The 16,649-nt window shown below is 42.3% G+C and overlaps 1 protein-coding gene across 1 annotated transcript in view; it reads right to left on the bottom strand.

Annotated features, from left to right (window-relative positions):
• PLCB2 (phospholipase C beta 2) overlaps positions 1-16,649 on the bottom strand; it is a 106,606-nt gene that overhangs the window by 55,423 nt on the left and 34,534 nt on the right. The window contains exon 4 of the mRNA XM_018559259.1: positions 497-637. Within this exon, the coding sequence (XP_018414761.1) occupies positions 497-637 (141 nt within the window). The remainder of the gene's footprint in view (positions 1-496; positions 638-16,649) is intronic.

The following is a 16,649-nucleotide window of genomic DNA, read 5'->3' on the forward strand; positions in this document are numbered from 1 at the left end:
CTGGAGGATCTGAGAGGAAGGAGACAAGAAGGAGATTTGAACTGCTGGGTCATATAGTTCTGTGCCTGTGGATTCTGTGTTTGGGACTGCTGGGACACTAACTTTGAGCTGTTGTGTGGACATCGGCAGTGCCGGTGCTAATGCAAGGCAGCACAAGCGGCCGCCTGAGGGGAGGGACAGAGAAATAGTAGCACCATCCCCTCAGATAACTGTGCCCATCCCGTTCTCCACACTGCAGACTCACAGACTGTCAGCTTTTTCTCCTTACTGTCCCTGGAAGAAGCATGCAGTAAGTGAAGTTAGAATTCTTGATCTGCATACTTGTTCTGGGTCTTTCACTCAATGTATCGAAGACAGAGGGTCAACATGACAGTCAAGAAACTAGCATTTTTAGAAGGAGACCAGCAATGGCAACCACTATTGTTTTCTAATGAACGTTTTAACACATTATCATCTATTACCTCTATAGTTTTATTTTACATTTGGTGTACAGTACCTTGCCCACATTCTCCTTGTAGGACACAAAGTTGTGAAAGGTAAGATCCACCATATCCGGCCCAGCGACAACGCACAAAGTTTTGGCCAAGAAGTTGTTTTCAGGAAAGTCCATGTTAAACACTTCCCGTAATTTCTGGCTCTATAAAAGGAAACAAAATTGGAAATTTAAACATACAGCTCAAGATAAAGGATGTGTGTGCCATAATATTCAGTAATTTTCAGATGCCAAGGAGTAAATACATTTATGGCTTACATTTTCATATGCTTATATTGTATTAAACGTTTTTTTGGGGGAAAAACTGGCAGGAAGAATAATCTGGTGGGTTTGTAAAAAACTATAAAATACTTCCCGCCATAAACAAGTGACCTAAGCAGCGAGCACTAATCCAAGCAAAAGACAGAATAACTAAAAAATATATTAACAATGTGCCACGCTATAACTATCTATGCCATGTATCAAAAAATAAATTCTGGTTCATATTTGTCACATGCAGAAAAATGTGATCAAATTATAATTCACATACCGTATATACTCGAGTATAAGCTGAGATTTTCAGCCCATTTTTTTGGCTGAAAAGTTCCCCCTCTCGGCTTATACTCGAGTCAGTGTCAGGTGTCTTCTTACTTACCTAATTATCCTCTGCTACCCCCTTTTCCACTTGCAGAGCTAGGTTATTTTTCTTTTAAATAAATATTCATGTAATTTTATTGGTATCCATCTACCAGTAGGTGCCTCGTTTCCCCTCGGCTTATATTCGAGTCAATACTTTTTCCCAGTTTTTTGTGGTAAAATTAGGTACCTCGGCTTATATTCGGGACGGCTTATACTCGAGTATATACAGTATATCCACATAAATGCTAAATATCTTATTCGATAAAGTGCAGTTCATATATACGTGCAACAAAACGTGATATTTAAGTGTCCCAAAATGAGACGCTCAACGGTGCATACAGCTTTAATGTGAGAAGTTCCTGTTAACTCCAGCAGTTCCCGATCACCAATCACCCACAGGAGTGCTGCTCACCTTAAGCTGGCCATACACCTTACAACCATGCACGACTTTCGTTGTGCGATGGTTGTAAGCTAAATAAAATCTCGTACGATCTGCAGATCGTACTTGCGATCTTCCGATGATTCCAATGCTGAGCGTGCAGTGTGCGCTTGCATTCGGCATTTGTCTTCCGAGTACGCCACTAACCAGCTTAAGGTTTTATAGCAAGCACGGAAGACAAAAGACGTGCGACCGAAGTGTTAGTTTTGTATCAACCAACCATTTAAAAAAGACAACTGATATGAATATGTTGAAAATGTTGCAGGGGATACATATTTGCATTAAGAATCTTCATACATTACAGTGTGTTTGCCAGGGGCGAACTGGGCCGGGGGGCAGGGTGGCAATTGCCCCCCGGGCCTCTGCTATGCCATCACGAACGGCCCCTCGAACTCCGCTGCCACCTGCACATGGCCGGCCCGCCACATCTGATGCGGCTTTGTGATCGGCGCGGCCGCAAGGGGTTGTTCGGGAGGCCCCAGCAGGGGGCCCTCTAACATGCCTGATTAGAGGGCCTCCTCTACCTGGTCCAGCCAGCCCGGATCGCCTCTGTATGCAACCGGGCTGGCTGGATCAGGCAGACACAGTCCTCTAATAAGGCGCTGTAGTAGGCAGCCGGCTGGGGCCTTCTGAGGACCCCCTTGAGGACCGAGCGACCGCCAATCGCAGAGCCGCATCGGATGCAGGCCGGCCGGGTGCAGTTGGCAGAGAGGCGGAGGGAGGGAACCAAGACATTTTATCCCTGAATATGAAGAACCTTCCAATGAAAAGGTACTTTTTCTGCTTTTTGTTCTACATGTATCTGGCTGACTTCAGATAAAGTGCAGGCTGCGGACAATGAAAACTGTTCTAGGAAGATCACAACAAAGCTGAGTTCCTATATGTCCACCCCAACATCCTGTATAGTATAACTTAAATATTGATGTTAAAGCAAGCAATTGTGACACCATCCAGACTAAGAGGGGAACGATTCATGACATGTCATTTCAGAAACTTCCTCTGCCTGTCATGGAATAGTTATGTAATTTCCAGTCACAGAACATATGCAGCTTATCTTTCTTATGCACTTTATTAAAATGTATCATCCTTTGCACATTGCTGAAAAGCATAAGCTAGATGGATTACTATACTAGACCAAAAGCGGATCTACCAAGCATTATTCAGAAAAATCTAACATTAATACTGCAGCCTGAATATAAGCTAAGCTACAATGTTGTAAATACATAATACGAGTGCTGAATCCTCTAATGTGCACTTGTTAAGCCAGCCATACACCAGCAGAATTTTGTTTGCAAATGTTCATTTTCTAGACGTTTGTTTCATTTTTCTAATGATTAATGGGGTCTAACTGATGTTTGTTTTCAACCATAGTAACATGGAAAATGAAGGAGCAGGATGGAGAATTTGTCTAATTTTTTATCTGAAAACCGCGAATTACTTTAGTTCGGGAAACGTTGTACATGTTGTAATGTGCATGAGCTAGGCACAAAAGAAACCTGCTTAAAACATCTGGGACTCTATTCAAATAGCTGGTCTAGACAGAAATGTTTAGGGCTTTCAAACAAAATGAGTTGACTCAATGATGGTAGGAGTGAATGCTCTGACGAATGATTTCGTAAGAACAAAATTCTAACAGTAAATGGCCAATTTTAGCTTTACTTTCTGTGTTGGTCAGCACAAGTATTTCTCCACACAGTTTTAGAGCACTGTGTTAAGCAACCATAAAGACTATTTTTGACATAAAACAACACAAGGATTTATCACAGTAAGCATCATTTATCAACAGTGTGAGGCATGATTCTCATTTTAATACCTGATGTTATAACTGCCTCCTGATGCTGAAGACCCTGAGCAATAAGGGAAATGGCTTTGGCGAAGCAGTGGCAAAAAAATAGGCATAGCAGCCCACGAGGCTGCTACGGGTCCTTGGGTAGGAGGGGGGCCCCATTAGAAGGACTGATTAGGAAAACTAAACTGTGAGGTTTCCAGTATCGAAGGACGGAGGTCAGACCTCAGCATCATCTAGTCACAGATCCCTATTGTGTAGTAAGAAGCACTTGCTTATCTGTCTTAACAACAGTGTAGATTTATTTCCCTCTGAACTTCTGCTACAGACTGATATAAACCATGTATGACTAATGAGTCATAAATCACAAAGCTTACTTTGTTAAAAGCTTATAGAAAGACTGAAGTTTATGGTTTTTCAAAAAGTTTAAAGGGGATGTTATATAAGAGAGTGAAATACACTCATCCCCATAGTTAGAGCCGACGTGTCAGCTCTATTGATTGAGATCTGAGCAACCACATACTGCCAATTGCTCAGTGCATGATCTTCCCCCTGCAGAGAGTGGTGACGGTCAGTCACCGCTCCCCGCAGGGATTCTCACCTACTTTTTCAGTTCCTCCAGCGCTGACTGGAGGGAAAGATGGGGGAATGGGCGAACACAGCTGGCTCTGCCTCTAGAGACTGTCAATCAGGCAATCCTGACAATATTGTTGGGCTCTGGCCCAGCTGTAATGCAATTCTGCACTGTCAGCATATAGAGGGCAATAGCCTGTTATAGGCTATTATATGTTGACTTTGGGTCATAGGGGGACATTAGTGAATGTCCCCCTGTGATCCAAAAGAGAGCTATAGCCAAAAAAAGGTTTGGCCATAGTTCTCTTTTAATTAAGCTAGATTTAAAGACATTTGTATTAGGGTTGAAGAGTAAGTGTATTTTTTTTCTTTGTTTAGGATAAAGTAGGGCCCTGGTGCCCAACTTGTGGCCCTTGGGTATTGGCTGTGCATCCCTTCCCCAGTGGAGACACAGATGACAGAAAAATAAATGACAGGTTTTAACCCTCTCCTACTCTTTGGCTTTATATCTACTTTAGTATGGGCTTCAGGCAATAACAATTTCTAACCCTTCCCCTCTTTATCTACAACTTCAAAAAAAAGGCTGATGTTGGATTTTAAACTCATTGGTTTTGGAGACAGGTCACAGAACTAAACTGGATCTTACTGACGTTCTCTCGCTAGGGCTGCTTTAGCACTCTTGTTCGGCCTTGTAGACAACACAGTAACCACCATTGAGTTTATATTTCACATATTAATATTATTTTGTACTAAATATATTTTGCCAAGATGATTTTCACATTTTTGTCTCTAATTACCTAAGGGATCTCAAGAGGTACATTTTACAAATCTGGCAGCCTTGTAAATCCGCACTGATATGTTCCTATACTCCTTTCTTTGTAACTGCTTGTTGACTAATAATTTTGACAACTGGTATAATATGATGCTTGTGGGTGAGAAGGATGAAGCAGGAGAGATGACAAGCAGCGCTACAGCTTGGGGTACTGGGGTGACTTTTATTTGTATATTATATATTTCAAAGCCAATAAAATAGTGCTTAGACAAATACACAAATGCAGTGCAGACAGATTCCTGTTCAAATCTTAATAAAAACATTCTGGGAAAAAAATCTTGTAGACATGAGACCCATGCAGACAGGTGAGCAGTGCGATGACTTAGCCTAGACTGTCAGTGCTGCCGTACATTGCAGGGAGTGTCAGTGCTGCCGTACATTGCAGGGAGTGTCAGTGCTGCCGTACATTGCAGGGAGTGTCAGTGCTGCCGTACAGTGCAGGGACGGTCAATGCTTCCATACAGTGCAGGGACTGTCAATGCTGCAATACAGTAATACAGTGCATGGACTGCCAATACTTCCGTACAGTGCAGGGACTGACAATGCTGCCCTACAGTGCAGGGACTGTCAATGCTGCCCTACAGTGCAGGGACTATCAATGCTGCCCTACAGTGCAGGGACTGTCAATGCTGCCGTACAGTGCAGGGACTTTCGGTTTAATTGTGATAAAAGTCCTCTCAGAATAGAATTCATATGTTTCCTGTTCTATTGTTTATATGTTCCATGTGGTATTTGTGGATTTTTGCTAGTTATTTTAAAAAATGGTGTCTTATTCTAACCACCAGTAAGTAAATAGTTTCCATTAGCCTTATACAATAAATAATACAAAGAACAAAGTGTGGGAAACTCATAGCACAAAAAGCAGAGTTGAAGCCCGAGGCCATACAAGGTAGACTGCTTGGTTCCTATGGGTACTACACTTTGCACTCATTACATGTACTGTTTTATTGAATAAGCCTGTCTTTGGTCCCCTTAATTTCTATAGCCTTATATTTATTAAAGTGTTTCTTTTATATCTGCAGTAGAGAACTCTGGTACTAAAACATATCATTTAATACAATACAGTAAGGCAGAAGGAGCGTCTACAGCATATAGAACAGTGAATACGGTGATCTACCAGCAGGTGTCCTCCTTGTATCATCAGTGCTGCAAGCTGAATAAATAGCATATTTGTTGGTCTTAAATTGACACTAAACTCAGTTAAATCTTAAAAATGCATTCATGTACCGTACCTGTTAACAAAAATGTTGTGTATCACTCAGCTGTAGATCTTCAAATCCTCTCTGAATTGGTGCTAACACTATCCTTCCTTCTGGAGGGGGGCTACTAAACTTAGATTTAACTCTTGAGTTTAGTGTCACAACTTTCGGTGCGCCTTATGGAGCGCAAAATACGGTAAGTTGTTTTCAGGTGCTGACCATAGGACGCAGGGAGGGTAGGGTTCTGTGACAGCTGTAGTTAGTGACAGCTGAGACAAGTGGCGCTGTGATTACAGCTCCACGGTCTCAGTGATCACACAGAGCAGATGAAGAACGGACGTTCTTCGTCTGCTCTACGGGCTCTATGATGAGCTTCTATGCCGTGGTCACGGGTCCGGCAGAGGAGTGGGGGACCCCGAAAACCACAACAGGGGGCCTCGGACACGATCGCCTCCCGATTTGACACAAGTGATCTGATTAGATCACTTGTATTAAACGAGCAGCGGCTCCCACCGTACATTTAGCTCTGCTTGTCCTTAGCAGGGCTAAATGTACAAAAAAGATTACTCGCCCGGCGCCCGAAACTGCATGTCCCGGGTGTCGGGCGATAGGGATTCGCTCCATAAGATGCACAGACATTTTTGCCCGCCTTTTGAGGGGGGAAATAGTGCGTCTTATGGAGCGAAAAATACGGCATTTGTCACATTGGATGCATAAGAGAGTTGTAGCTCTCGAAAAACAATTTGCATCTACAGTAACAGCAAAAGTATAAAGTATCACAAACATCGGATATAGACATCTAGCAATAAGCCCTACTGCGCCTATAAAAGTCTCCTCGTACAGACAGCCAAAGCACAAAGAAAAGTTAAAAAGACTACTCTAGGGTAAACCCCAATACCTTTCATACCTGACAGAAGAAGACAATAAGAAAAAAGATCCATACTCTCAATTTCTGAGCCCCATGTCACAGTCAGCATAGTCTGCCAGCTGCTCATTGTGACCTTGCCACAGAACAGAGCATCCACTAATGCAGAGCTAGGAATAGATGTGTCTTCTTAGCCAATCACTAGGAGGTTCTTAGCCAGTGGTGCATAATAGGGGAGGATATAAATATTAGGGGCTGACCTTCTCAGAGTTTCTTTCTCCCCCGGGCCTCCTAAGTTCTATATAATACACAGTGTAACGCAATTGATTTAAATGTCCTCTACACTGTGAAACTGTTAAGTGGTCAGTGAGTCTGGAGTCTGTACAGTCCTAGATGTCTGTAGCCCTTTACTCTCTCTGTCCATTACATTTGCTGATGGAATAAAACCTTTGAAAAATCCTTAAAGTGACTGGCGCACAACTTTACACTTACATCCCACAACCAGCTAAGGACTCATCCCTGAGGTGAAATGCCAGTCCACCCCCACATGCTCCTAGGGGTCAGGAGTGCTGTACAAGCTATTAATACTTAAAGTGAAATAAACTCAGGAGTTAAATCTTAAAAATGCACTCAAATACCTTAACTATTAACAAACATGTGGCTTATTTGTCTATCATTTAGCTGTGGATCCTTAAATCCTCTCTGAATTTGTGCCAACACTGTCCTTCCTTCCGGAGGGTGGCTACTTTTGTTCCAAATGGTCCCTATGTGTGTTGTAAAGTAGTCACCGCTCCAAGCTCACTCCCGAGACAGACTATAATTTCAATACAAAATAGTAAACTAAATGTGAGATTGTAGTCCATAATGGCAGCCAGCTTGGAGCAGTGGATACCTTACAATAAAGACAGAGACCATGGGGAACAAAAACAGCCACCTTCCAGAAGGAAGGTCAGTTTCAGAGATGATTTGAGGATCTACAGCCGAGTGATACACAAATAAGATACATTTTTGTTAATAGTTAAGGTAGTTGAATGTATTTTGAAGATTTAACTCCTGAGTTCAGTGTCACTTTAACTGTTGCGCTACCTCCACTGCTGAACTCTGCTTTGCGGAAGAGATAATCTTGATGGCACATCTTGCATATTCAATGTACATTCAATGCTTCTGTGAGTGTCAGAAGGTGGCATCTCCCAGACTCCCGCTGTGGTTTCAAGACAAAGTAATAAAGTAGAGAGCAGCTGAAGGAATCGCAGAGTGCACTGGGGGACCAAACATCCGCCACACCCAGAAGATATTTCAGCAAGATCATCTGTTTAATGAATTTGGCTGCATGGGACAGGGAAAAGGTAATAATTGCTTGCTTTGCTAAGGTAGCCAATTCTCATCTTTGAAAAATAGTGACATAATTAGTTGTGGAGATAGGCTAACAAATCTGCCACTCTCCAATACATGTGCTCACTCAAAGTGTTCAGATACAGGAAAGTTTGCAACTAAGCTAACTAGCTCTGGTAAGGTGCCTCCCTTCAGTGAAGCAGTGTTCAAAAATAAAGGGCACCAAACCAAAAAAGTGAAAGAGTCCAAAAGTGCCTTTGACTGTTTGTTTGATCAAACAGAAAACAGCCAACACATTTAAGAGGCAAAACCACTCCCCATTGATTGGTGCAAAGAATAGGATAAGGATTTATTTGGACTCAAAAGATACTACAGTATAACAAAATGGATCTATATGATTTGATATAAAGATCTCCTTTAGGGCTGAAAATGTAATTGGCAGCTGCACCTCTCTCTCAGATACATGGCTGAAAATTCAGCGTCAAAAGCTTTTTTCCCTCCTTTTTACCTAGTTAATATTCTTTGTAATGCAATTTAGTTCTTGATTGCATAGTGCAGTAATCGGAATCATTAATCCATGTTTCCTCATAGTGGAGTGTGTTTTCTCACTTTGTTCCTTTATCCATGTTCTAGATTTTTGCCATTTTAAAATTTCATTACTTAGATTTTTAAAGTTTCTGAGGTACAGTACTTTATCCTGTTGTGTAGCAAGTTGAGTATGATGCGCCTTAATGTCAGGGCTAAATAAAAAAAACATGAAGTTTATCTTTGCACATTCATATCATGTACATTTCCCCATGTTTTGTGTCTACTATTTCAGCAAATACAATAGTACCTCGGTTCACGAACGCCTCTGTTCACAAACAAGAAGTTCAGCAAAATTTTGCTTCCGTTCGCTAACTCCGCATCGGGTGACGAACACAACTGCAGCCATCTTCCCTGCTCTGACACTGGTTGTGGCTTTCTCTAGTTGAGATCGCGGTCTGATCACAGTTTGATTCGGTTCGCGACCAATTCGGTTCGTAACCAGAATCGTGGAATGAATTAAGTTCGTGAACCGAGGTACCACTGTACAAATAAAAGTTGATCTGGCAGAAATGCAGAGAGCTTCTAACTTCCTCTTTAAGCCGATAACACAGTGCTCATACTGTACTAAAAACTGAAGCAGTGTTGTCAGCTTTGCCCAGTTCTACCTTCCAGACTACAGAATGATTCCCCCTTTCCTCATCTCCATAAAATAGGGGGGAGGTGTTCTCACTTCCACAGTATATACTGCTTTGGATGCAGCTTGGATCATAGCTTATTGGAAGCTGTTGCAGACAGAACATCAAGTCCTCTTTTATTATACTTAGAGAGTGTGCACCTGGCCAGACATGGGTGCTGTACAGTGTCCTGGAATGTCTTGGCTCCAGGGTTCGTGCCCCGTGAGGAGACAGTTGATATGGTATGCATTTTCTGCACAGAGGGTAAAAGTGGCTAGGGTCATGTGGAAAAAAATCTATTTAGCTCATATTCATTCTCACTTTAAAATTCTAAGTTTGTAGCTATATTATGTGTGTATTTCAACTTTGTTAAATTGTCAGAGCACCTGCACTGGCTGCTGAAACAATAACAGGTATAGTAGTGAGCACTAACACCAAACACCACCTAAAGTCTCTACTGAGTTGTTTCTTTTAAGGGCTAGTGCACACCAGAACTGCATCAAAACGGCATGTGTCTGCACAGCTGCGGTGCGATGCATTTTGCCACAATTTTACGGCGATTAATGTGTTGTTTTTTTTTTGGTTAAAATTGGATCAAGGGTGCGTTCTAGTGCGTTCCAATGCGTTTGCCTGCACTTGCATGCGTTTTGATGCGGTCCATCATGATCTGATGCAGCTAAAATAGGGCAAGCAGTATTTTTTCTGGCTGCATCGGAAACCGACTGCACTGGTGTGAAAAGAGCACAAGAAATACCTTAGGAAAGCATTGTGATGCATTTTTGATGCAGCTGTAAAATGGACTGCATCACTACTGCATCTGGTGTGGCTTAGCCAGAGGCGTAACTAGAAACCTCAGGGCCTCGGTGCATGAAGGGCCCCCTCCCCCCAGACAATGCCCCCTGTGTGTTAATCACACGTTCCCATGTGAATAATGCAATTGTGAATAATGAATTACAGTCATTTGAATGGCACCCAAAACACACCTCCAGGCCACAATGGTTTTGGTCGCAATACAACGCATGGTAACGCAATAAAAAAATTGCCTTTGGAAGAAAAAATATTAATTATCAAGTGTTTCTTTTAAATAAACTCCAGGCAGCAATAATAATCCCGTCTTCCCCGCAGCAATAATAATTTATTATTGCTGCGTGGAAGGGGGGTAATTATTATTGCTGCCTGGGGGAGAATTGTTAATAGGCAGGAGTTAATAAAAAAAAAAAAAAACCAAGGCAGCAATAATAATCACCCCTTTTACCCGCAGCAATAATACATTATCCTTGGGGTAGATTAATACTGGAGCCTGGGCAGAAATTACTATTAGTTATTAAACATTTTCAGTATCTGTTTTTTACTGTCTTTTCTCTCACCTGTTCCAGCTCCCAAGCTTCTCCCAGTCCTGATATCATTTTGCATGCTGAGGCGGATTGATATCCTCAGCACAGACGATCCTGTGCAGGCCGGCACTAAGAGGTAATTGTCGGCTGCCGCAGCTCTCGGTGTTCCTCCGCGGCAGCCGAAAATGTTAAAGCAGTCCCCTCTCTTCTGCTGTCAGTTCAGCGGGGGAAAGAGGGGACTGTATATCAATATTAATTGGACTGGGACGTGCTGCTGTCCGGCTGGGAACGGGGCTGGGCTCTCCTCCTTTCTGGGCCCCCCCCCCAAGTGGTGGAACACCAGGGCACGGTCGCACACGCGACTGCTGTGACCCTGGTAGTTCTGCCTGGCTCTTAGGGCCCATTCACACCAGATGCCTTGGGGCTGCACTGGCCATTTCGTTCTAGCAGCAGCATTGTGGTGGAACATGGTAATGTGCACTGAAAAAAGTATGGCATGCAGTACTTTGTTTTTAGCACAGTGGGATGCGACGTGGGACAAGCACCTCGCACCCCGCTGTGCCTGTAGAACTGAATGAAATGTGACTTGTGACATTTCATTAGGTTCTACAAAAAAAGTAGACAGTGTGATGTGCCGGGGTAAGCTGCATCAGCACTGTTCTGGGCACCGCACCCCAGGTGCGGTGTGATTGAATGCAGTATCTATGGTCAAAAACTAAAAATAAATATGTATTTCTATGGTGAATTTCCATAAGTTCTATACCACTTCTAATGACCATATTGATCTGGGATTTTTAGCAAACTTACTTATTAAAGCTGCCCATAGGATGTATTTCTGACACAATTTAACACAGTCCTGTGGATACTGTATGCATTTCCCTGCGTCATGACTATCACAAAGCCTGCCTTCTGAGCTATAATTCAATATCTGAACAATGTAACATTATTATTGCCTGCTGGAAGCAATGCATTATGGGCTATGGAGTCTTAAAAAATTGAGCTGGAATCACATCAAGCAGCAGGAAAAGCAATGCAAAGCACCCTTGGAATCCAGTAATTTGTTGAAAGTCATGGGCAGACAGAAGGCAACACTCACTACATAAAAGGGATTTTTTTAAGTAAGCTTTACATGCATTATCAAAAACAACTATATTATATATTCCTAGTACAATGTTGATGTTATAACAGGATAGTATATGCTGGGACTTTACAACTCCTTTAAACATTTTATTGTTATAGTCACTCAGGTGAGTTAGCTGTGCTAGAAAAGGGTCATAAAGCACTTGCAGTAAACAAGGTTGTTATCCAAAGAAGTCATTGTATGATCAGAAACAGTGTCATATTTTTTTAGGCGAAAGCAACCTCATACAGAATGGGAGCACTAATACAGTATATAATGCACAGAAATAACTAAATGCTAAGAGTGGCTTATTTAAGCATCAACTTTTGTTTGCTCTGCCATCTTCACTTAACAAAGAAGAAGAATTTTAAACAATAGTCATTTTATACTGTGCCAAAATAAACCTTAATAGCCTAGATGCATAATTACACAATAATGAGCAATATTTCACTACAATGTAAGGAAGGGGTTGGATTATGCTACGACTAAGCTGCAGAGCTAACAAAATCAGCAGTGTGTATACACCGGGCCTGATTTCCCACAAGGCCAACCGAGGCCCGGCCTCGGGGCAGCAGAGAGTAGAGGGGCAGCAGGGTTGTGGAATTCCTATCTCCTGAGGCCCAGGACATGCAGTTCCGGGCACCGGGCGGTAGTTGTTTTCTACATTTAGCCCTGCTTTGGAGATCACTTGTATGCATACTGCATACAGGGGGCGCATTGAGGAACCTGGCATTGGGGCAGCAGAGAGAGTAAATCCGGCCCTGTATATACAGTATATGCTATCTATATGTTATGGCATGTGCTTTTTTACTGCACGCCATGTGAGAACAGTGCTCCAGCTCTCAGGGTTGCTACTGACACAAAGCAGCCTTTACTGTTTTGTTACTTAATATTTTTCAGCTTACCAGTCCTTTAAAGGAGAAGTACTGGGAGAGTAAAATATACTCTTCCCAATACTTAGAATATTAGCTTATCTGTCACACACCAGCACTATATAATTGAGAGCTCACAGTCTCTTTGCTCAGGGATTCACTTTCCCTCTCTGTTCCCCCAGGGCTCATTGAAGGGACAGATGGGCACTGCGGGCTCTGGCTCTAGAGCTGTCAATCAAGCAGTAAATGAACTCCTGTGACCCAAAAGCGAAATAAAGCCAAAAAAAAAAAGTATTTTTCTTTACTTCTCTTTTAATTTAGTGGCTGTAGTAGTTTTTGTTTTTTTAAGTTTTTTTCTTGACACACTTCCTGTACTAGGGGACAACATTCACTTGCCCTACTGTATTTATTGTGGAACTCAAGGAATAATATTTTATGGAAACTGACATTGGTCAAACCTTGCTCAATGTAAGCTACCATATTTGATATCTGAATGAGCTCCTGGGGATGCTGAATATCACTGTAGTATTTTGTGCTACATACAGTCATAGCTATGATCTTCTGGGTGTTGCTCCAGTGGCTTTCCATCTGCACAATGAACACAGGGAGTTGCCCCTTTGGCACTGCTGCCATTCAGATAAAACCTTGTATTTTTTTTTTTGATTGAATATAGTGAAGACTGCCTGTTTTCAGTGCGCAGAAAGGAAGCAGCTGGAGCCGCAGCCAGAAGAGACTATCTATCGCTGTATGTAGCGCAGACTACTACAATGATTTTAGGCATTCCCTGCAGCTCTCCAGATATCAGATATGGATACTTATGTTGACTTAAGTTGAACCAATGTAAGTTTAAGTAAAAGAACATTCCTGGAGTTCCACTTTACTTAGGAGTGAGATCAAGCCTAGCCTAGCATTGTAGCAAATGTGGCCTTATTGTTGATTTATTCTAAAATAAGTACCAGCAATGCAGAGTTGTAACTAGGGTTGTCCTGGACTATGCCTGATATCTGTACCAAGAGTGCAGAAACCATATCACACCCAAAAATATTATTATATCCTTAGCTCTTATATTACATACATTGAGGCAAGTCATGCTCTCTCATCACTTGTGATGAGGGAGCATGGAGCCGACTTCCCGGCCAATCAGGAAGCCAGGTAGCGTGCAATGACGCGCTGCCAGGCTTCCCGATTGGTCAGGAAGCTAGCAAATCCGGAAGCCAGGTGCCATGTAATGACGCAGCGCCCGGCATTCTGATTGGCCGGGAAGCCGGCGTCATGCTCCCTCGTCATCTCATGGATCATAATATTACAAAAGTGACCTTAAAGCATTAGTTTGTATTGCTTTAGAAAAAATGTGACCTGTCCCTTTAAGAAAAAGTATTGGTAATTGGTATCTGCGAGTACTTGATCAAAAGTATCGGTACTCGTACTCGGTCTTAAAAAAGTGGTATTGGTGCATCCAGGGCTCAAAATTTCCACTCACCCCCTCGCAAATTAGCATCCCTAGTGTGTGGTGAGTATCTGAATTCTTAAAGAAAAACTACCGGAAAAATATGGCATCTCTTTTACAGGACCATTAGTTAAAAGACCCATGTCTTTGCATTGGCACAGGTTAGGATATGTGGCCTGGTGGCTTACCTGCCATCTTGGTGGTGCAAATGCATAGGTACGCATGCTGTAAGCAGTTGTGCAAGGACCTGCTTTTATCTGTGTGCACAAATAAGGAATAAAGAAGCTGATTGATCCTGTAGACCTTCCATACTGGACTTCGGCCCCAGGGTTCTGTTCCTGCATTCCTGAGATCTGTGCTAACCTTACTGAGGCAGCTTGTTAGACTCTGAGGTGCTTATGTTTTTTGGCCTATCCCTTTATCTAGCTGATCACTGCTGTTGACCTCTGGTTTCCTTAACCAAGCTTCTTTTCCTGTGCATTCAATTTCATCTGCCTCCCTGGAACCAATGAAGAAAACCACAATCGGGGGTTACTCCACAGCAAAAAGTTCCAATTCCTGCCCTAGAAACTCTGGGAAAGACTGTGTGCTAACTACACCCTCTGTGCCCATGTCTTCCTCTGAGACTGGCTCCAATAGCTGCCATTGCTGACATGTTTTTAAATGTATACACCCCAGCTCTGTCATCCTTATTTTGCTTTACTTCTTGTCTTCTACCAAATGAGTCACTGACTTGGAGAAAGCCTGTGCGCTTAATGTGTCCTGCTGGTTCCAGGTGACATTTTATTTAATATTGCAAGGACTGGTTCAATACCATCCATGTGAATTATGGTCATTGGCTAACACAGGGCATAAAAGGCTCTGATTACAGTGGATATATGATAACAACTTACGTCAAGTGGCATATTAATGGAGAATGGGCCTTAGCCAAGGTAGAAGCTCTGGCTTCCCATCCCTCCAGTTAATATTGATAAGGATTGCTATAGGCACAGAGAAGCCGCCCCATTTGCATTGACTGCACTATCATGTCCCCATTGAATACTAACTGCCTACAAGTGAATTCTTCCTTGTGAAGTGACAAGCAAATTAACATCTTTGAACAGTTGTGCTATCCCCCTAGTTTATTGCGGGAGTATAAAGGTTGTAGCTGGGACCCCTGGACATTCACTGGACCCTGGGCTTCTGGCTAGGTTGCCTGATCTGACTCTACTGATATATGCTTAAATGTAATACTATAATATGCCTTTGTTTTATTGTGCTCAGTCAACACTCAACTATTTAAATTTAAAATCTCCATGTGGGCTGTAAAGATGTATGGTTATTTCCATTTATACAAAGTAGAAGGTTCATGTGACACAGTAACTTAGTCTGTCTACTGACTGTAAATGAGCTGCTTGGGTATTTGAACTCACAATCACACACCAATTTGAGGAAGACTCTATAACAACAAACCACAGCTGCTTAACAAGAGAAATGTCCTTTTCTCTGGATTTCCCAAGTTACCTTTACTGTGCAAATCAGTTCAGTAATAATATCCTACTATGCAAATTTTAGCAAAATCCCAGCACAAACATGGGCTAAAGGTCCTGCTCTTAAAATTAACCAGGATCAGTGGCGTAACAACCGGGGGTGCAGCAGGGGCGCGGGCCCCGGGGAGATTTCACGAGGCAACCACACTGCCATTGTATTTAAATTATGTATGCATTCATCATAAATGAACAAATGTATCATAATGTTCATTCACTATAGCCAGTTATAATTCCCTTGTGTAGTCCATTTGTATAAGAGCAGTCCTTATCGAGCATGGAACTTAAAGACTATTTTTGGTTTAGGACAGTCAAATCAATTAAAAACTGATTGATGGAAAAATTCTATAGGTTATTATAGGTTTGTGTAGTAGTTCAGATTTTTAGTAATTTGAGATTTGTAACGGTAAACTTTGTAATTAGGCATTTAAGTGGATTTGGTAGCTTATTTAGGACTTGTGCCAGGTCAGGGTGAAGAGTGCAAAGTACATATCTGCCACAGACCACATAAACCCATCCATTGTTTTGTGAACTGCTGCCATTAACCAGTCTACCTGCAGGCCATCCTTTGCAGAAGGCCTGCACCCCATCCTAGAGTTTGGTCTTCCTGCCCCTTAAAGTGCATGTAAAAGCAAAACTTTTGTTTAGGTTTGGATAGAGTAGTAAAGGGTTAAAACATCTGTCTGTTTCCCATTGGGGAGATCTCCGTTAACTTGCTATCCCAGAGATGTTACAGAAAATAGAGGGAAACCTCTTGAAAGTAGAGGGAATTTCCCTTTTAGATAGTTGTTACTAGACCAAGTGCCCCAATAGAGAGGGCAAATCTGTAGGAAAACACAGACTGCAATACACATTTGACAGAGCATCTATTGTTCCCTGTTCTTTTCAAACTGGAAAAATAAAGTTATGCTGTTACATATGTAGCGCTACCTTCTAAGGAGCCGCTGGAGTCAACGGGTCTTCCATTGCCTGTTTAGAGGATTTTTAGCAACCTGTAGCCCCAATAGCATT

This window comes from Nanorana parkeri, unplaced genomic scaffold (assembly GCF_000935625.1).
Source record: "Nanorana parkeri isolate BGI_ZX_2015 unplaced genomic scaffold, ASM93562v1 scaffold386, whole genome shotgun sequence".
Lineage (NCBI taxonomy): Eukaryota > Metazoa > Chordata > Amphibia > Anura > Dicroglossidae > Nanorana > Nanorana parkeri.